Source organism: Lissotriton vulgaris, chromosome 2_1 (assembly GCF_964263255.1).
Source record: "Lissotriton vulgaris chromosome 2_1, aLisVul1.2, whole genome shotgun sequence".
Classification (NCBI taxonomy): domain Eukaryota; kingdom Metazoa; phylum Chordata; class Amphibia; order Caudata; family Salamandridae; genus Lissotriton; species Lissotriton vulgaris.
The window spans coordinates 1,066,190,489-1,066,211,780 of record NC_141687.1 but is presented as its reverse complement, the minus strand read 5'-3'; the positions used below and the strand labels follow the sequence as shown (position 1 = coordinate 1,066,211,780).

Here is a 21,292-nt window from a genome sequence, read left to right as displayed (position 1 = left end):
CGTATCGAGCTCGATCATACTTTGCCAATAGAGCTTGGGTGTTAGCAATTCTCCAAAAGTTGGCTGCCTGCAAGATGGAGCATTTGCCTGAAGCATCTAAAAGTTTGGACTCTTTATCAGGGGGTGGAGCATTTCCTGTTGTCTGAGAATTAGCTCTTTTCCTGGCGTTTGAGACTACTAATGAGTCTAATGGCAACTGGCCTTTGATGTAGGCTGGGCAAGTTGGAGCTGCTTTATACTTTCTCCAATCTGGGATTAATTACCCAGGCTCTGACGGGGTCTTTGAATACCTCTGGTGCGTGCTTTACAATCCCTTTAAGCATTGGTACTGTGGTTGTGGTTTTATGTGAAGGCAATTGTGTGTCCATAAGGAAGTCGTCTTCTACTGGGTCAGTGTGTAGATCGCCCCCCTGAAAGGTGGCTGCTCTATGAATGAGTTGTGTAAACCCTATAGTGTCATCTGGAGGAGATGGCCTAGAATGGTATGCATCATCTTGTGGCAGATCTGGGGAATCTGGCGCATTATAATCGTCCCAAGGATCATCTGATGGTCCAGAAATATCCTCTGGGTCATCTATGGGTTGCTCATCTTCTATCCCCCCTAAATAATCATCCTCTTCATCATCATCTGCTGGTGCAGGGCTGTGTGGGATGAATGGTGAATATGCAGGGGAAATTTCAAGGTCTGGTATTTCTGGAAGTGATAAAGGTACTCTTATAGGAGAGGTCTGATCATGCTTTTTGAGAGGGACTGGAGGTGTGGTAGGAGGGTCCAGCTTCCTTTTTTCAGGCACAGTAATGACATGTCCAGTCTTTGGATGAATAAGAAGAGTCTTTTGTTTTGGGTCTGGACGGAAAAGCTCTTATGTGGAAGTATCCTTTTTCGGCACCAACTTTTCTTGCTTGGGGCAGAGTTGTTTAGAAGGTTTAGCAGTGTCTATTACAGTCTTTGGAGCAGATTTTGGTTTCGGTTCCGGAGACTTGTGGTCAGAAGCTTTCTTTGTGTCGTGTTTTTTATTCGGATCGGATGTTTTCGGATCCTGAGTTTTTGGTTCCGGAGCAAGTTTCGGTTCGACAGCTTTAGGTGCTGAAGTGTGTTTCGATGCCGAAGTGGACTTTGGTATGACTTGTTTCGGTACCGGAGTTGGCTTCGGTTCGATAGTCTTTGGTGTGGTAATTGTTTTCAGAGCAGAGCTTGTTTTTGACTCGACCGGTTTGGGTACCGAGGTTTGCTTCGGTGCCGGAGTTAGTTTTAGTTTAAGGCCTCTTTATTTTTCTGGACCGACAGGTTGACTCGAGCCGAGTCACCTAGATGCTTTTTGGTAGTCTTCGTTGCCGAGCCGGAAGGCGGGCGTCGGAAGTTTGTGGTCAGTATGCACCTGGACCTGAAGGTGGAGGTGGAACCGAAGCCTGGCCCGGTATGGGGGTGTGAACAGGGTCGACTCTTGTACTCACGACCTGTTGACCAGCTGGAAGGGGATCGTCATCGTCTGATTGTCCTTCGGCTCCGGGAGCTGTATCCTCTGCTCTGGAAACTACTTCTTTCTGCTGTTCTTCTTCAGACTCTAGATAGACTGGAGTATCTTCGACGATTAGGTCTGGTGCCGTAGAAGAGAATCGTGCCATGACTCTTCGAGCTCAATGGTATCTGATCGTTTTCTTAGACCGGAACAAAGCAGAGGCTTGGCAATCTCGGCTCTCGTGCTCTGGGGACAAGCACAGATTGCACACCTCATGTAGATCAGTGTGGGGAAATTTGTGTCCACACTGAGTTCACTTCTTGAAGGGTGTTCTTTCCATGAGCCAAAGGCCCAATAGCACAGTTGGGCCCAACGGCCCGACGATTGCTGGAATTGAGAAGTGCAAGCTTTTTCGACACGAGTAATAAGAAAGTCGCGATCAAAGAGATACCGACGGTAGAATGAAGGATCGGGAGCCGAAAGGAGATCGGTAACGGGACAGAGCGATAAACACATACGAGTCCGTTGGTGAAAAAAAATCTGAAGATGGAGTAGATGCCCATGCGCACTATGCTCCACAGGTGTCCTCCACCAAACAAAGACTCTTCCAGGACAACAACAAAGTGTAATCATGCGGGCCCAACACCAGATGGCGATATATGCACTAGTGTGAGACCTGCAGCCCCTATGCCTCGAACAAACAATTTAACAATGGAGTCAATGCCCATGCCCATTACCACCGAGAGGAGGAATGACTCTACCTTGTGACTCGAAGCACTTCTTTAAAGAAAAACAACTTGTACAACACCGGACCCAACACTAGGTGGGAGGAGATTGCAGAGCATGTACATCTACAGCCACACATGCCAACAAACAGATCATTACCACCCTGGACATAACCTTTTCAATAAATGGCATTATAGCCTGGTAATAGATATGGGGGGAAGTTAAGCAACCAGACATTTATGATATTGATAATTTTACTGATCTCTCATGCACAAGCAAAATCACAATTTCAAAGAGAAGTACTGTGTAATCTACACCAATGCTTCTGGCAACTAAAAGGAAAAACTATTAAGGGAGGGGCACTTATCCTTGCAGATTATCCCAGGAAACTTCTAGATACATTTTAAAATCGAATGTCACGTTAACACTTAAAATATTGTATCTGGATAAAATGAAGGAGGAGCGACATTCAGCAACACAGCCTGGTGTCTTGGGGTGTTTCATTGTGGTTAAATGACACATTTTACTCTTAATACATGGATAATGCATTTTAATTTTGATACTGTATCAGTGATCATTTGGGTGACATTTTTTGAATGTTATTTGTTGTTTCAAAGGTACTTTGGAAAATGCACTGTTTTCTTCGACCACTACCCTTAGAACTTCTTTGTTTACATGCCTCAACCCAGAAGCAACATTTTTTTCTAAAATATAAGCCATGTATATTGAGTGCCCAGGACTGGAGGAACTTTGGCTGTCTTTTTAAATTTTTAGCACAATCACTGCTTAAAAACCCCAACACACCTCTTCATAAATGTCCTGAAAACCCATCACTGTTTGTTGATGTACTTTTCAAGGCAAGTATTTTTTTGTAATATAAATTATGAGAATGTTCCTCTTGTTTTGTCAAGGTCCAGCACAGGATGGGACATGCTCTTTATACATCAGTCATAGGCATTGTGTCAACCCAGATCCTATACTGCATCCTCATTGTATGCACGATTGCTACCCAAATTATTGCATTGCAATCCTCAACCTGACTTCCCTAATTACAAGACAAAAATGCTACAGTAATACTTACTGCACCAACATTCTTGCCTCTTTGTCCTGGGCAGATGAGTGCACCAAGTGCACACTCACCCATCAAATGCCAGGCTTGAGTATGCACTCACCATTCCGCCGCAAGGCTGTTCCCTTGCACCAAAAGTTCCTCCAGTGTACATTTACCATTTTAGGACTGAGGTGCATGCACTCAGCAAACCTCCTGATGCAGGACCACAAGAGCATACTAACACTTTTACCACAGAGTTTACAGAGTACAATCAGCTTTATACTGAAGGCCAACAAGTCTATACTTATCCCTTCTATGGCAGGGCCACAGACATGTGGTCGCCTTTTACCTGCAAGGCCTTGTTCGTGCACTCATTCTCTTGATGAAAGCCTATGAGCACATACACACCCCACAAATCAAGGCTATCAGTGCACATTCATTCTCCTGATGCATGAACACAAGCACCACCTGCCTTCAGATGCAAGTCAGCAAAGCACACCAACCTTTTTGTTGTAGGGCCAGCTGACGCTTGGTTTCAATGTCTTGCAAGGTTGTTGCCAAGTTCCGTGGCAGGCTTCCGGTCCCATTCTGGGTCAGTAGAGGACTCTGAGAGTGGAAAAGGGGCAGAAAAAAAGATGAAGCTCAGGATGGCCATGTGCCCTGCACTGCGATCCCTGCCTCCCCACCACCATCTTCCCATTTCAACATACTTTTGGAGAAGCACTACGCCCCAGAGTGGATACTGTAAAGTGAGAAGAGGCAGGGGAGATGCTCTTCATGCGCGGCAGGGTCCCACCACCACCGCAGTCACTGTCCAGCTTGGAGCGATAGACCTGTGGAGAAAGGAGAGTGAGGATCAGTGTATGACCTACCCACCTCCGGTCCCCCTGCCCACTTGGACTCTTGTTCCATAGCTTTATGTCCTGTGTATCAGGGTGATGGACTCATTTTCAACCAATAAACAAAAGGCTTTTGGCCAGGTAGTAGACTGAGTAAGGTCTCAAACCAAAATTTACACTAGACAGGTAAGCGTGTCTCATAACTATCCTAGTGATGAATAGGGATTAGAAAATAACATTCACACAACAGATCCACATGCTGCATCGCCTATTCACAATACAGCGATGCTCTCACCTAGAAGAGGCACAAGAAAGGAAACCACAAGTATGGGGACAATGGTATGTGTGCTGCAACCACATGATTTATAAGTTATCAGGACATATCCTTAACAGTTCTAGTACTTCATTAAAAAATGGCAAACAGCATTACTTCATTTCTATCATTAGCCAGTCGCATCACTGCAAGCAGTGACCAATCATATCAATTTCTTTGAAGCTTGGAGAAATAGTATTTTTTTTTGGCACTGTCTTTTGCATCAACATTCCAAAGACTCACAAATGCCTCAATTAATTCTCCAAGCACTGACCAATGAGATCACAACACTTCAAGCACTGACCCATCACATCATGCCTTTTCTAGAAATGATCAGCCATATTGTATGTCTTCAAACCCTGGCTATTCACATTACTCTGCTTTTCAAAACCTTCATTTGGGAGGATCCCGGTTCTGCTCAGTTCAACCCCAAGACACCAATACAATAACTATTTTTTAAACCTTCTACCAATTGATTTGTACTCTGCTGTAGCAGGATATTGTTACACGTTTAGGGATGGTAATGACCCAACCTCGGTAAGGATACTGGTTTTCACGTGTAGATTTCTAACAGGAGGCCAATCCTTTACCTAGCCTTCACTGCACACCTGCATCATCACTGGTAACAGTCACAGGATGGTGGGGCAAACAGTGCCACAATAAGCGAGTTCTCCTGGTCGAGGCACGCAAAATGAGGAGGGAAGAACACGCTGGCAGTGCAAATTCCCAAGAGGTGTAGGTTACCTGCTGTGGCTTGCGAGAGGATAGAGATTTAGCAGGAAGAGGAGGAGGAGATGAGCGCAGAGGGGGAGAGGAAGAGACCTCAAAGCCAGCGGTGATCTCCTGGTACCACTTCTCTAAGTCAAGGGCCGGTGTCTGTGGTGTGCACGAGCGAGGCTGCGTCTCCATCTGAAGAAAGAGTGAGCGTGAGACACACAACAGAAAATGGCTAACAAAGAGGGTAGAAGTGGTGAAGTGACAGAAAAAGAATAGATGGGGACATAGAAATAGAAAATGAAAATAAATCATGCCAAGAACCAAAAAGACAAAACGAGAATGCCTGAAACCCTAGAACATCCCTAGAGCATGTTGTCAGAGATCGGATGCCTTTAACACATTTCATAAACCAGGGATTGCACCAATGTGTCTGTTGAAGCATAGAGGAGTCCTTGCCGCTCTCTTAGTGGAGCACAGGAAGAAAACACACAAACCTGCTAATACATACTGAAATGAGTGACTCTCCTTCACTAAACAAAAACAAATGTCCAACAAAAATTAGGACGGCGTAAACCCATTCCCCAATGGAGATTTATTCAAGTAGTTTTTGAGGTGGTTATATCAATGGCTGGCTGAGACAGCTTAGATTTTGTCCAGACAGACTAGCTAATTCTTTCAACCTTTTTACAAGAGGGTGGTCATTCTTGAGAAGGCAAGAAAAAAAGAAGGGTATTGGGGTAGGTGGACCAGGGTGGTATTATCTTAATCATAAAGGTTAAAGGGGATTGCAGACGTCTGGCCCCACACTGGCACATATCAAAACGTTTGATGTGGGCACACAGAAAGATGTTATGAGCTCATGGAAGAGTCAAACTGGCACACAAATTGTGTAGCAGTAATACACTCCGAGATTAAAGTAGACCATGGAAGCCTCAAACAGGCACACAAGGCGTTCACTTGTTAGTGCACTCAAATGTTAAATGGGATCATACAAACTTCACATTGGCACAAAAGAGGGCTATTTTGGTGATGACACAAAACGTTTAAAGGAGATCATGAAAGATTCACACATCAGCTACTTTGTTGGTAGAATTCATCCAACTACATGGAATGGCAGAAACCTCACTGCAAGAAGCCCTTCTATAAATCTGAAACTAGGACACACTCATGTATTGTATTTATACTGCAACAAAGCTTCCCAGTCTATTCCTGAGTAAACAGCAACAAACCAACACAATTGATTGCAGGGACAGTCAGATGGGTACCATACAGTACTTTGCCTAGAGTAGCCATGTTAATTGTGGCCATACTGATGTGGTACAAGTCTGTGTCGATGGTTTTAAGAGAATGACCATGCAGAAAAGCAAACAAAAAACACCCGTCACACATGAACCACAAACCTCACTGGAGATGGAAGCAGAGGAGACAGTTTGGTCAGTAGAGAGGCAGCCTGCAAGTGGAACGGTTTTGAAGGCTGAGGCAGGACAAGGGTGGGACAGTGGCACAGATGGAGGGAAAGGGCCTACATCTGCTCTCAAGTTTCCCAACATCTCTTTGAGCTGATCAACTGTAACATACTGCAGCAGCAGATCAAAGTAACCAGCAAGGAAAAAAAGGCAAAAAACGTTAGCAGGGCCAAAGAAAATAACAGAAATAAGAAGTAGTTGCTTTAACTTAACAGCATGGTTGAAAGTAAAGAAGAAAACTATAGGACCTCTGTACCGGTTACACAGCAATAGATTAGTAATCAGTCGGCCTGTCCTAATGAAGGTTCACAGACTAGCACAATGGCACCCTCTGTTTAAATGTTTTCCCTTTATGATACCAAGCAAACCATAAATGTAACACATTATACAGCTTTGTCTCCCAACAGCCTGCAAGAACTGCCACAAGGTTAATTTATCCTTTTGTCCCTGTGGCTCTAATGAGCACATGATGCCCCAATCCAGAGTAAATTAAGAATAACTCAAAGCTGGTGAGAAAAGAAAAGATTTCAAGCAGACTCTTGGCCTATCCAGAATAGACTTGTACTGTCCCAGAATGGGGTGTGTGCCGGAAGCATGCCCACTTTACAGGGGACACAACAACAGAAGCACTTTTTAAAAAGGTAGACAGAGGTTGGAGACATTGCCCTTAAAATCAAAAAGTCCAAACTGCAACTGGACGGACAGAAAAAGAAACTGCCAGATTAGGTAAACCTGGGATCAGCAAGGAAAGGAGAAGTGGTAATCATTCTTCTGCTGTGCAAGCACCACTGTGCTATAGAGCCCCACTTGCACAGCTGCAAATGCGGAACACAGATAGAACTCATGACTCCAAATTAATTTTGTGTCAAATGCAAGTGTGTAAATTCTGAAAAGTTTACTATCTCATTAGTGAGAAGGGCAAGATGATGTACAAGAATGTACATCTATGTGACACCAATATTTAATCCAGGGTAAATAATCATGTCAAATAACTACCAGAGACAACAGAAATGGTCAACTTGGAAAACATAGCTAGTGTGACTAGACCCAGCATACAAAGGGGCATTCTAAATACCATTTCAGCTAAGAACAGCCGGAGCGAGCTGCGGTCATCGTAGATTTAAAGATGAAAATTGTTGACTCCGCTCTACCGGTTTTTCCCAACGATTCTTCTCGTTTGTTTCCACGAACTTTCTCTCCAAGCTCAGTATCGATCCAGACCCAATGGCGGAAAAAAGAATCTGAAGATGGCTATCAAAAGGTGGGGTTTCCGGAGGAAGTCCGTCGATGTCACAGAAGGGCACCAAGTGGTACTACGTCGTCAACGCACACCACCAACAACAAAAACAAGCATTGGCATAGCCAATAGGTCTCGCCTTTGGGACCTTGTGTGTTTAGCCAGAACCTTTAGCTATGTTGTAGAGCATTGTGGCTGCTGTGCATCATGTTGAAAAGTTAGAATAGAAAGTGTTAAGCATTTTTGTTACCTTTATACAAACCAATGCGACATTATATACACCTGAACCTGATTAAAAAACGATTAAAACATAAAAAATATTGTCTTATCTCTCTCTCGCCATCACCTCGTCAATTTAGAAATGCCATGCACCATTTTTCTCACTGTGCATTTGTGAGAAAGTGGCTCTATATATACTGGACTAGAATGAAGTACAGTGTGTACAGAGTCCACCAACCCCAGAGGTATAACAGAGGTTAAAGTCAGTAACTGACCTTACTCTCCAAAGTGGTAGCTAGCTTGGTCGCGCAGTAGGGCAGTACCAGAGGACAGTGTAAAGCATTTGTTGTACACACTCAGTCAGCAAAAGGTTTCACACACTCAAGGACTGAACTCCAGGTCAATTGTTTTTATATCCATAGATATAGCGGTTTTATTTTTAGAACCAACAGCTCTAAAAATATACTTTTCCGATTAGGAGTACTCTCATGTAAATACTTTGCAAAGGAGCAATAAAGTCTGTGCACACAATGATTACAGTACAGGTAGTAAGCAACACAATCTTAAAACACACTTTAGCATTGAGCTCAATGGGTTTTCTACATATAAGTACAGTTGATTGAAGTGAATTTTCATGAATATAAAGCTGTTTTAAAAGTTCACACAAACTTTTTCAATGTAAATCTGACACTGTTATTCAATGGGAGGAAATTCAGGTTGCAGGTAAAGTACAATTGCGTTACTTTTGTAACCCAGCACTGGTCTCCTAGGGCCAGCACTGGGGGCTTAACTCAAAACAGGTAGGTAATTGTGTTTCAGTATTTCGTATGATTTTTAAATAATATTTGCAGTTTTCAAAAGTAGACAGAAGAAATTTCATAGAAAAGCAGTCAATGGGTTCCTATGGAGAAAATACAGATTACTAGTAAACCCGCTAGGGATTACTTTTGCAGTTCAGTACTGGGCTGAAAGGTACAGTACTAGCTGCTCCCCTGATCTCAGGTGAGTTCTTCGGAATTCGGACTCTGCTTTTATAGGAATATTTTCAGTTTTCAAAACTTCACACTTGGAAAATGTTTGAGTCAAAATGGGTCAATGTTATCCAATGGCAAGTAAGTGAATTAAAGGATTCCAGGTGAGTACTTGGTTGGTGAAGTTAAGGTTCTGGGTATTATCTCTGGGGTCCCCCAGGGTCAGCTAAGTACAGTTAGTTCAATCCCAGCGGCACAGGGGCGGCCGGGTGCAGAGGTAGGTAGGCCCAATGATATCCAATGAGGGAAAGGGGGCCTTCCGTTGGTGGCTGCTGGCTAGCAGGCCACGCGGCTCTGGGAGCTGGGCTCCTGGTCACTTGCTCAGGGCAAGTAGGATAGGACCAAGGGGTCACAGCCAGCGGCACTCGGGCGGCTTGGTGCAGGGTGCTTTTGAGCCGTCGGGCGCTCAATGTTATCCAATGAGGATCTTGAAGAGGGAACAAAGGCTGCAGGCTCGGGGACGGAGACTCTCCAGGGGCGACCAGCACTTCAAGAGGTAAGTTGGGATCTTGGAGCACAGGTAGGTACCCCAAAGGGAGGCACAGGGGGCTGTAGGGCGCCGGGTGCAGGGGTGTCGGAAAAGCTTGCCTCTGCTGGTCGCGGTTGGGGTGGCCTCTGGTTCTGAGTGTGCAGGCGTCGGCTGGTTCATCGAGGAGGGTCTTTAGGCACTGGACTTCAGGTCCCAGTCCTCGTGGTCTTGGTTCGGGTTGGACCGGCCCGGGCTCGGCTGGTGCAGAGTGGGCTGGTCCGAAGCTTCATGGTGGGCACCAGGTGGGTTGTTGCAGCAGAGCCTCTGCTGATGGGAGTCCCAATCTTCAAGAGGGTCAAGGCAGGCAGGTCCTCTGGGTGTCCCAAGGTTGCTGTCCGCGGGGTCGCAGAGTTTAGGCAGGAGCAGGTTCCAGGGTCAACAGGCCGGTAGGGCTGGGGCCAAGTCAGTTGTTGTTGTCTTGTTGTCAGCAGCTGCATGGCGGATCTTCTTCATGATCTTCTTTCTTCTTTTTGGTATCGGGACCCGAGGAAGGAAGGTTCAGGGAGCCCCTAAAAACTACATTTAGGGGCATTTCAGGTAGGGCAAGGGCAGGGACCAATGGGTCCCTGTCCTGGGGTGAGTACACCCACTAGCCTGCTCCTCTCCTGTGGGAGGGGGGCAGGAGCCTAGCTGGGATTGGGAAGGGTTCCCCATCTGCAAGATGGCCGGAGCCCGGGGTCGTATTTCACCTCGCCTCCTCTACCTGAGGGGTGGAGTTGGCAAAGGTTGGCACACACCCCTTCCTGGCGTAGTTTTTCCCGCCAGTCTACCAGCCAGAGTGGGGGTAGACCCGATGGGGGCCAGTTGCTGGGAACCCCAAGTGGTCTGGAGAAGCTCTCAGAGGTGGCATGCCTTTGAAGCTTCCCCCTGTCCATCCTGGGGGAGGAGACATAGCACCTCGCCCAGGATGTGCATTGTTGCAGGCCCAGGAGAGCGGGGGCTCTCCGCCCAGGGGTCCAGCAACATGTCTGCTGTGTGGCAGCCTCTGCAGCCACTCAGCCCAGACGTGGATTGTAGGTTCGGGTTTTGGGGGGCATCTCTAAGATGCCCTCTCGTGCATTTTACATTAAATCCCACACTGGCATCAGTGCGGGTTTAATGTGCTGAGAAGTTTGGTACCAAACTTGTCAGTCTTCAGTGTAGCCATTATGGTGCTGTGGAGTTCGTAATGACAACCTCCCAGCACCATATACTCTTAAATGGCATCACTGCACTTACAGTGCCCAGGAATAGCCCTGGGTACTGTAGGGGCACAGGGATCATGCACCTGTGCCCCCACCTCTGGCATAGGGCACCCAGCTGGAGGGGTGACTGAAGTATGCCAGGGCAGTGGGATCTGTAGGCATGGCACACAGGGAGGTGTGCCATGTCGATTCTTGTTTTAGTTCTGTACTTAGGCACTCAACCTGCAAAGGCAGTGTGTGGGTGCCAGGGTACAGGGCCCCTGAGGGTGGCACAATATGTGCTGCAGCCCTCAGGGGTGTTCTATGGTCACCATGCCCTGGGTACCTAGGGTATCATTTACAAGGGGCTGACAGGTGGCCAGAGATGCCAATTGGGTCTTTTGTTTCAGCCTAGTTTTAGGGAAGGAACACAGGCCCTGGGTACCTGGATGGCAGGAACCCAGGGCACACTCAGTCAAAGCACATCAGCAGTTCAGAAAAAAGTGGGGGCATACCAATGCAAGAAAGATGGCACTTTCTCACAGCATTGTTGAAGTGTTATCCAACTGTTTATGTTTGGTGTTTTGATGTCTGGGTAAAGGAGGAATGTCATGTTTTAAGATCAACCACCCCATGGTTAAAGACTGTGTAGGGGTATTCACGAGATGGAGCCCATGAATATGCATGGGGTGGTCCCATCCCGGCTGTGACGACATGGCCAATAGAAGCAATAAAGATGGTCAGGACTTAACCCTGTGATCTTTAGCTAGTGTTTAACCATATTGAGCCTGTGCCTCATTTTTTCATTTTCAAAGAACGGCGAGTGGCCTAGCACCTTAACCCACGGCAGCGGACACAACAGACGCTAATGAAACCTCTGCATTGGGTTCCTCCAGGGTTCACTGTCAGGGGGTTCCTACCTGCCACGACTCTGCTACTGATGTTTGTCCCTCTTCGTTTCCGCTTCGGCGGACACAGGATGTTCGTGTACCTTCCACAGCCGCCTGGGCTTACCCCGAGGCGGGGCCTTCGCCGGTGACGTCGTACCCTGATGTCCAATCATCTTCCACGACGGCGCTGATAACGCGAGTTTTTCGAACAGGAGGGCGCGAACGCTGGAGCAGCCCAGGAAGCATCGGACGTCTTCGCCGCTGGACGGAAGGAACCCGGAACCGAATTGCCCGAAGAGACGGGAGCAGGAGACGGGGAAAGACCGACCGCAGGAAAGCCAGGAGGCCAACGATACTACGCTTCGCCCAGCCACACTTCACCTGGAGAAGTGTGGCACCGCAAGGTACGAGCTCGTATACGGGGACTGTTTCACACAGAGGGAGGAACAGCTAAAGGGGCGGCTGAGAGTGACTAAGGGACAGGGTTGGATACGGTGTCGCCTTGGTTTAGAAACACGACAGACGGTGGTGGTCCCTGGTGTTCCCTCACGCCCTTGCCCTACCCTTTCCACATATCGGATAAAACAAAACAGTCCAGTAATGTGGCGTTTTCTCTCTTTCTTTTCCCTTCCGCGCCACGCCACCTGGGAGTAAGAAGACGCCTTTCAGACGTACCATCCGGGACCCCTGGCCTGACGGAGGAAATTTACTTTATGTTTGACCTACAGCTTTGTAAACGTGTGAACTTTGATTAAACCCTTCAGTGCCACTATACTTTCTTCTCTGGTTTCTTGCTATCCCAGCATTAGCAAACCTCACAAGTGGTGCCGTGACCTGGATCCTCCTTTGAACCGTCCTCTGATACAAGATGGAAGCTTTAATTCAACAAATGAAGGAAGCTCAGACAAAACTCGAGTGGGCCATAGGTCAGACCGCTACTCAGGCTGACACAGACCGTACCACCTTTTCCAACGCCATGCAGGCTCAAGTTGATAATCTCGTGAAGTTGGCTGAGGGACAGAATCAACTTTTGGCGGTGTTAGGACAAGGTCGAACACACGCCCCCGGTCCCGTTGTTCCGTTACAAAAGTTCACTCCAGGTGACGATCCTTTGGCTTTCTTCCTGAATTTTGAAAGAGCTGCCAGAGCCAGTGCCTGGCCGGGGGATAGGTGGCCATTCTATCTTGCACCGTTATTGACCGGTGACGCCCAGTCCGCTTATCAAACAGTTAACCGAGACGGCACTGCAGGGTATGCTGTCGTAAAGAAATATATCTTGGATCGACTGGGTGTGGATGAAGAAACGCACAGACTCAAATTCCGACAGGAACGAGGTACCCCCGGGGATCTTCCTAAAACTCTGTTTTACAAACTAAAAGCAGCTGCCGACCTTTGATTGAAACCACATGAAGGTAACATAGACGATGTGATGAATAAAATCTACCTCGAACAGTTTTTAGAGGCCCTTCCTTATGGTACACAACGCTGGTTGAAACAACACGCAGGATTGACTCTCGAGCATGCCATTGAAATGGCCACCTCTTATGCCCGTGCTCAGGGTCGACCCCCGGTAAAAGAACCGGAAAAACCTATGAAACCAGTACCAGTGAGAGTTGAGAAAAAGTTTGTAAAACCCCTGTTTGAACCTCAACGGCCACGCTTTCCCAAGCCGGAAGTACAACCTAATCAGGGACCTCAATGCTACGATTGTGGAGAGTGGGGACACATAGCGAGGTTTTGTAGAAAGAAGCCGAAAGAAAGGGAGGAAGAGCCCATGGACGTCAGTTATGCACCATATTCTCTTCTCTTTGCAGAAGAGACCGGACCGGTGTTTTACGTAAGTGTCACCATACATGGGAAAGTAGTAAGGGCCCTACTAGACTCTGGGTGTAAACACTCGGTGGTACGCCAAGAATTAGTTCCTCGTTCATGTTTAATGGCAGGGAAAACTGTACATATACGTTGTGTTCACGGGGATGTTAAGGAATATCCCCTAGCCACTGTTAGTTTGTTTACTGCGGCAGGAACTGTAACCGAGGTAGTGGTGGGAGTGATGCCTTCTTTGCCGGAACCTGTGATTATAGGCACTGACAATCCGGGGTTTTCTGTCTTGTTGAAGGATGCCTTGCAAACCGAACCCCGGAATGCGCTCCTAGTTCCCGAACCCTGGGCTAGAGATACACATTTAAGAACGGCGCAGTTGAACGACGCTACGCTTTCTAATGCCTGGCAAATCGCCCGTTCCGCTCAAGACCCTTCACAGAGAACCTTTCCCACCTTTATTGAGGAAAACGGGTTGTTGTATAGGTTAGCCAAATCCGGTGACACGCCCCAACTGCTAGTTCCTGTTGACTTCAGAGACCAAATACTGTTTTTTGCACATGCACATTTATTGGCAGGCCACTCAGGGGCAGAAAAGACAGGACAGGCTATTTTAAAACACTTCTATTGGCCAGGAGTATATGCACAGATACAACGTTACTGCCAGGAGTGTCAAATATGTCAGCGCAGGAATCCTTATGTTCCCCCACCGGTTCCATTGAACCCCCTACCCATCATCGGAAAACCATTCGATAGGGTAGGGATGGACCTTATTGGGCCATTACCTAAATCAACCAAGGGACATTTGTATGCCTTAGTCTTGGTTGACTATGCCACACGGTATCCTGAGGCCTTCCCTCTCAGAGCAGCCACTTCTACAGCCATCGCTCAGAAGTTGGTAGAAGTTTTTTCCAGAATGGGTTTTCCTCGGGAAATCATTACTGACCAGGGAACCCCCTTTGTATCAAGACTCATGGCCCAAGTTTGTAAGCAACTAGGAGTCAAGCATATCAAAACTTCCGTATACCATCCCCAGACTGATGGCCTAGTCGAGCGATAAAACTTACCCTAAAGAAACTTCTGTCCGGGGATGGTAAGAACTGGGACCAGTTGTTGCCTTTAGCCCTTTTTGTTCTTCAAAGCCAAAAACAAGCTAGTCTGGGTACATCCCCGTTCGAGTTACTGTTTGGTCGTGCTCCCAGAACATTACTGGAGATTACGCAGGATAGTTGGGAAAAAGAGGGAGTTCAAGAAGCCGAGGCTCTCTTGGACTATACACGACAACTACAGTCGAGACTCCACAAACTGAGAACGCTGGCCCATGACCATCTAGCGGTAGCCCAAAAGAAACAAAAGACCTTTTACGATAGGGGAAAGAAGTGGAGGGAATTGGATGTAGGTGACTGGGCTTTAGTATTGTTGCCATCTTCCACTCTCAAACTCAAGAAAGAGTGGCAAGGTCCTTTTGAGATTCTCCGGAAAATAGGGAAGACCACCTATGTGTTGCGTCTCAAAGGGAACAAGACCCAGATGTACCACATCAACCTCCTAAAAAAATGGTTGGGAAAACCTCCCCAGTCAGTACAAACTGTTGAAGCCATCCCTCACACAGTGCACAACACCCCTGTCAACCCCGAAATAACGGAGACTCAAAGAGAAGAGATTCTGGCCCTACTTCTCCGTTATAAGGATGTCTTTTCTGACCAACCCGGAAAGACCAACATAGCAGTGCACACGATTCCTACTCCCCAAGGGGCTGTAGTGAAACAAAAACCCTACAGAATTCCGGAGGCCCGTAGACAGGCCTTTCAGGATGAAATCAACCAGATGTTAAGTTCCGGAATCATTGTACCCTCGAAAAGCAACTGGTGCTCTCCAGTGGTCCTAGTTCCAAAACCGGATGGAAGTATCCGTTTTTGCATTGACTTTCGGGCTGTAAGGAATATGCTACTTACCAGTATGCATCTGTTCTTGGCATAGAGGGCTGCAGAGTGGTACATTATGAATAGATCGCCATCTGGTGTTGGGCTCGGATGATTGCACTTTGTTTTTCTCTTGGAGAGTCTTTTGTCTCTTGGTGACTCCTCCCTTGGTTGGTAGTGCGCATGGGCATCGGCTCCATCCTTAGATTGTTTTGCCATAGTAGGGTTAGATGGAGTAGTATATTAGAATACAGATAAGAGTGCCCATGTAAGTGTATCTAAATAAGATAATGTTGGAACAGACACAGGTTTCCGGGGAGGCTGGGAGGGCATGTACCACTCTGCAGCCCTCTATGCCAAGAACAGATGCATACTGGTAAGTAGCATATTCCGTTCGAGGCATATGGGCTGCAGATGGTACATTATGAATAGACTATATAGCAGTTCTCTCCCTAGCGGTGGTCACCCGTGTCTGTTGCAACTGTCTGAAACAATGTTTTTAATACTGCTTGTCCCACTCTAGCTTGTTGTGTTGTGTGCACATCTACACAATAGTGTTTTGTGAAGGTGTGCGGTGTAACCCAGGTAGCCGCTTTGCATATGTCATCTAGTGGAATGTTTCCCAGAAATGCCATAGATGCTCCTAGTTTACGTGTAGAGTGAGCTCTAGGAGGAACCGTTAATGTTCTCTTTGCCTTTAAGTAGCATATTTGAATGCATTTTACAATCCATCTGGCAATGCCCGCTTTGGAGATGGGATTGCCTTTATGTGTGGGAGAAAACGCAACAAATAGCTGTTTTGTCTTTCTGAAAGTTTGTGTTCTTTCTATGTAGTACAGTATGGCCCTTCTAACATCCAGTGTATGTAGGGCTCTTTCAGCTACTGTTTGTGGTTTTGGAAAGAAAACCGGTAATTCCACTGACTGATTGATGTGGAATGCTGAAATAACCTTCGGTAAGAATTTTGGGTTTGTTCTAAGAACCACTTTATTTTGGTGTAGCTGCATAAATGGTTCTTGAATCGTAAAAGCCTGCAGTTCACTTACTCTTCTAAGTGACGTGATAGCTATGAGGAAGGCTACCTTCCATGTGAGGAATTGTATTTCACACCTATGCATAGGTTCAAATGGTGGCCCCATTAGTCTGGTAAGCACTATGTTGAGATTCCAGACTGGGGAAGGTGGTCTTCTTGGTGGAATGACTCTTTTGAGTCCTTCCATGAAAGCTTTAATTGCTGGTACTTTGAACAATGACAGATGTTGTCTGTTTTGTAGGTATGCTGCTATGGCTGCTAGATGAACTCTGATAGAGGTATATGCTAGGTTACATTGCTGTAAGTGTAACAAATAGCAAATGATTTGTTTAGTAGATGCGTCCAGAGGGTTGATGTGCTTACTGTTACAGTGTATAGCAAACCTCTTCCATTTTGCTGCATAGCATGCTCTGGTGGTAGGACGTCTTGCTTGTTTAATGATTTCCATGCATTCTGGTGGTAAATCTAAGTACCCAAACTCTATGACTTCAGGAGCCAGATCGCTAGGTTCAGTTGTTTGGGATCTGGGTGCATTATTTCTCCATGGTTCTGTGTAAGATGCATGGGTAATAACCTTAGCTTTTGATGTGGTACTTGTGAGAGTTGTAGCAGCGTGGTGAACCACGGCTGTCTTGCCCACGTGGGTGCCACTAGTATCATTGTCATTGAATGTTGCTGCAGTTTCCGAACCAGTAATGGAATTAGTGGTAGAGGAGGGAACGCGTACGCAAATCTGTTGGACCAGTTTATCCACAGTGCATTGCCCTGGGACCTTTGGTGTGGGTACCTGGATGCGAATTCTTTGCATTTTGCGTTCTGATGATTGGCAAACAGATCTATCTCTGGTTGCCCCCATTTTTGGAAGAATGGCTGTAGTATTTGGTCGTGCAGCTCCCATTCGTGCACTTGTTCTGACTGTCTGCTTAGGATGTCTGCTATTTGGTTTTGAACTCCTGGTAGGTGTTCCGCTAACAGGTAGATCTTTTGAGGAATGGCCCATCTCCATATGTCCTGTGCTAGTCTGGACAGTTGGAGAGAGTGTGTCCCCCCCTGTTTTTGAATATAATACATTGCAGTCATGTTGTCTGTTCTGATCAGGACTGCTTTGCCTGTTATTTGCATTTGGAAGGCTTTTAGTGCTAGAAATATTGCTAATAGTTCTAGGTAGTTGATGTGCAGTTTCTTTTGCTGCACACTCCACTTCCCCTGTACTGTGTATCTGTCCATATGCGCTCCCCATCCGGAGAGCGATGCGTCCGCTGTTATTATTACTTGTGGAATTGGCTCTAGGAACGACCGTCCCTTGGAAATGTTTTCTGTGTTCCACCACTTCAGAGAGCGATACGTCCGGTCGTCCACCAACACCAGGTCTGTAATCTGCCCTTGAGCCTGATTCCACTGTGTCGCTAGACACTCTTGTAGTGGGCGCATTTGTAGTCTGGCATGTGGTATTAGCAGTATGCAGGAGGACATCATGCCTAATAGTTGCATAAACACTCGTGCTGGTAGTGAGTGTTGTGGTTGAAATCTTTGTATTAACCCGACCATTGTCTGTACTCTGACTGGGTTGGGGTATGCTATTGCCTTTTCTGTGTCTACTGTATCCCCCAGGTATTGCTGAATCTGGTTTGGTTGCAGGTGTGATTTTTTGTAGTTCACCGTGAACCCTAGGTGGTGCAGCAATTGAATTGTCTTCTGTGTGTTGTGAAGACATTCTTCCTTTGACTTGGCCTTTATTAGCCAATCGTCCAAGTATGGGAAGACATGTATTTGTTGTCTCCTTAGGTGTGCTGCCACCACAGCTAGGCATTTTGTGAAAACTCTCGGTGCTGTTGTGACACCGAATGGAAGGACTTTGAACTGATAGTGTTGTCCTTCTAACACAAACCTTAGGTATTTTCTGTGGGCTTTGTGAATTGGGATATGAAAGTAAGCGTCTTTTAGATCCAGTGTAGAAAGAAAGTCCCCTTTCTTCAGTAAAGGGAGTACTTGTTGGAGCGTGACCATGTGGAAGTGCTCCGAATTTATGTAAGCATTGAGAGGTCTGAGGTCTAATATTGGTCTTAGGGACCCGTCCTTTTTGGGGATCAGGAAGTATAGAGAGTATACTCCTGTGCCCTGTTGATCTTTTGGGACCTTCTCTATTGCATGCTTTTGTAGAAGTGCTAGCACTTCTTCTCTTAACAATGTCAGATGATCCTGACTCATTGGACGCTGTTTGGGGGGGATGTTTGGCGGGGTATCTGTGAGTTCTAGGCAATAACCATGTTGGATAATTTGTCTCACCCACTTGTCTGACGTGATGTTTTCCCAGACAGGTAGGAACTGTGATAGACGTCCCCCGACCGGTGTTATGTGGTCTGGGGGGAGTTCTATGAAGTCACTGTTTTGGTGTTGAGGCGTTGCGGTTATTATTATTTCCGCGGCCTCTTCCCTTATTGTTGTTACCTCTGTAACTGCCTCTTGAATTACCTCTGGGTGATGTAGGTGTGAAAGATGTGGATTGCTGATTCGTTCCTGTATTCTTTGAGCCCCCTCTATAGGTGGATCTACGAAAGGAACCTCTGTGTGTTGTCTGTTGCAATGCTCCCATTGACTTAGCCGTTTCCGTATCTTTCTTCATTTTCTCTAATGTCTCGTCTGTTCTTGAACCAAACAATGTCTTCTGATCAAATGGTTTGTTCAGTAGGGCTGTTTGTACCTCCTGTTTGAATCCTGAGATTCTAAGCCATGCGTGCCTTCTTAGCATGATACTAGTGTTAATAGACCTTGCTGCAGTGTCTGCTGCGTCTAATGCACACTTAATGGAAGTATTTGTTATTATTTTACCTTCCTGTATTAATTGGTCTGCCTTCTTCTGATGTTCCTTTGGGAGATGTGTAAGAAGTTTTTCTAGCTCATCGTAATGTGCCCTGTCATAACGTGCGAGTAGTGCTTGTGTATTGGCTATACGCCAGCTATTCGCTGCCTGTGATGCTACTCTTTTACCTGATGCATCTATTAACTTTGACTCTTTATCTGGTGGGGGAGCCTCTCCTGTAGATAACGAGTTTGCTCTCTTACGAGCGTTTGAGACCACCAGCGAGTCTAGCGGTACATGCCCTCTAATAAATATTGGGTCCTTTGGAGCCGCTTTGTATTTTTTATCAATTCTTGGGTTTAACACCCTGGCTCTCACTGGGTTTTCGAATATCTCATCTGTGTGAGTAAGAAGACCCTTCAACATAGGGAGAGTACCTGATGTTCTCTGTGCATTAGGTAGAGTCTCTAACAAGAAATCCTCTATTTGAGGTTCTGTATGTATATCTACTTTATGGTATTTCGCTGCCCTATTAATGAGCTGCACAAAACCTGTGTTATCATCAGGTGGTGAAGGCTTTGAGGGATATAGCTCTGGGTCGTTGTCTTCATCTGACCCTACATCATAATTTTCCCATGGATCCTCCTCATCTGGGATAGTTTCGTCATCCCCTTGAGGTTCTCCCTCCCCCAGATCACTGTCTACATCTGACTGAGGTGTAGCTGGTCTTGGTGTGGAAGGTGTAGGAATATTTGGCCTATTGTGAGGAATAGGAGAAGAGGGTGTTAGTCTAGGACGAGGAGAAGCAGGAGGAGTTATATTCGTCCCCATTGTTCTCTTTTTTGAAGGAAGAGGTTTATCTTCTGACTGTTCACTCTTTCTCTTCTTTGTGACCACTTTCCCAGTTTGTGGATCAATAAACAAGATCTTTTGTTTGGGATCTGTCTGTTGCTCCTGAATCGGTACCGAGGGTCCTGGTTCCGAGAGGTGCTTTTGTTTTCGATCGTCAGATCTTGTTGTTTTCGAAACCGAATGTTTGCTCGATTCCGACTTTCTTGGTATCGAGTGTCTCTTGGGCGATAAGTCATATTTATGTTTCGACATGGAATGTTTCGATCCCGAGCTGTCCTTTGTATGTAGCCTCGGTGCCGAAGTCGATGTCGCCCTTTTCTCGGATCCGACATGGTGGGAGTCCGAGTGTTTCGGTTTCAGTTTCGGTTTCGTTGTCGGGCCCGAAGGCGGGGCGTCGGAAACTTTTTTCAGCGGTTTGACCGGGCCCGAGGGCGGGGTCGTTACCGCACGGGGTCGGTTTTTCGGTAAGGGGACGTCGTCACTCACGGTTTGTAGCTCGATGAGTTCTTCAGCCTCCGACTGGTCCCCTTCCGACCCCGACTGGTCCTCTTCTTCCTCGATTTGTTCGTCTCCGAACAGCTCCGGGATCGCTTCTGCCTGCATTCTGGAAACCTCGTGTCTTCGAGCTCGACGATTTCTAATCGTTAGCTTGGAGGAGAATGCTGCGCAGGCTTCGCAGTCCCTGGATTCGTGTTCAGGCGATAGACAGAGGTTGCACACCTCGTGTAGGTCCTTGTGTGGGAACTTAGCACCACACGTTGGACATTTTTTGAATGGAGTCCTTTCCATGGACTCCGGGCTTGACTGCGTCGAGAAAGGCCTCCTGTTCTTCAACGTAGTTCCAAGTTTTTCTCTTCTATTTTGAATTTGTAACGCGTCGGAATGGAAATGAACGCGTTCGGATAACAATACCGTCGAATTGGAAAGGGAATACGCGCCGAAAATCACTTTCTTGCGAAGTTGATCTGGAGCTTCTCGATCTTCATCCGAACCCGATGGCGGAAAAAAACAATCTAAGGATGGAGCCGATGCCCATGCGCACTACCAACCAAGGGAGGAGTCACCAAGAGACAAAAGACTCTCCAAGAGAAAAACAAAGTGCAATCATCCGAGCCCAACACCAGATGGCGATCTATTCATAATGTACCATCTGCAGCCCATATGCCTCGAACATAGGGTTTCCAAGCAGGATGCTTATCCACTCCCCCGCGTGGATGAACTGT

The 21,292-nt window shown here is 46.6% G+C and overlaps 1 protein-coding gene across 19 annotated transcripts in view; it reads right to left on the bottom strand.

Moving 5' to 3' along the window:
• Window positions 1-21,292, bottom strand: part of PHLDB1 (pleckstrin homology like domain family B member 1) — a 437,675-nt gene that overhangs the window by 89,464 nt on the left and 326,919 nt on the right. For 11 of the 19 annotated variants that reach the window (XM_086956718.1, XM_086956719.1, XM_086956723.1 and 8 more), the window contains 4 exons: window positions 6,507-6,683; window positions 5,134-5,298; window positions 3,948-4,070; window positions 3,741-3,843 (listed from right to left, as the gene is read on the bottom strand). In XM_086956718.1, coding sequence (XP_086812844.1) covers window positions 3,741-3,843; window positions 3,948-4,070; window positions 5,134-5,298; window positions 6,507-6,683 — 568 coding nt within the window. The remainder of the gene's footprint in view (window positions 1-3,740; window positions 3,844-3,947; window positions 4,071-5,133; window positions 5,299-6,506; window positions 6,684-21,292) is intronic. The other 8 variants (XM_086956734.1, XM_086956728.1, XM_086956729.1 and 5 more) reach the window with 2 other exon arrangements.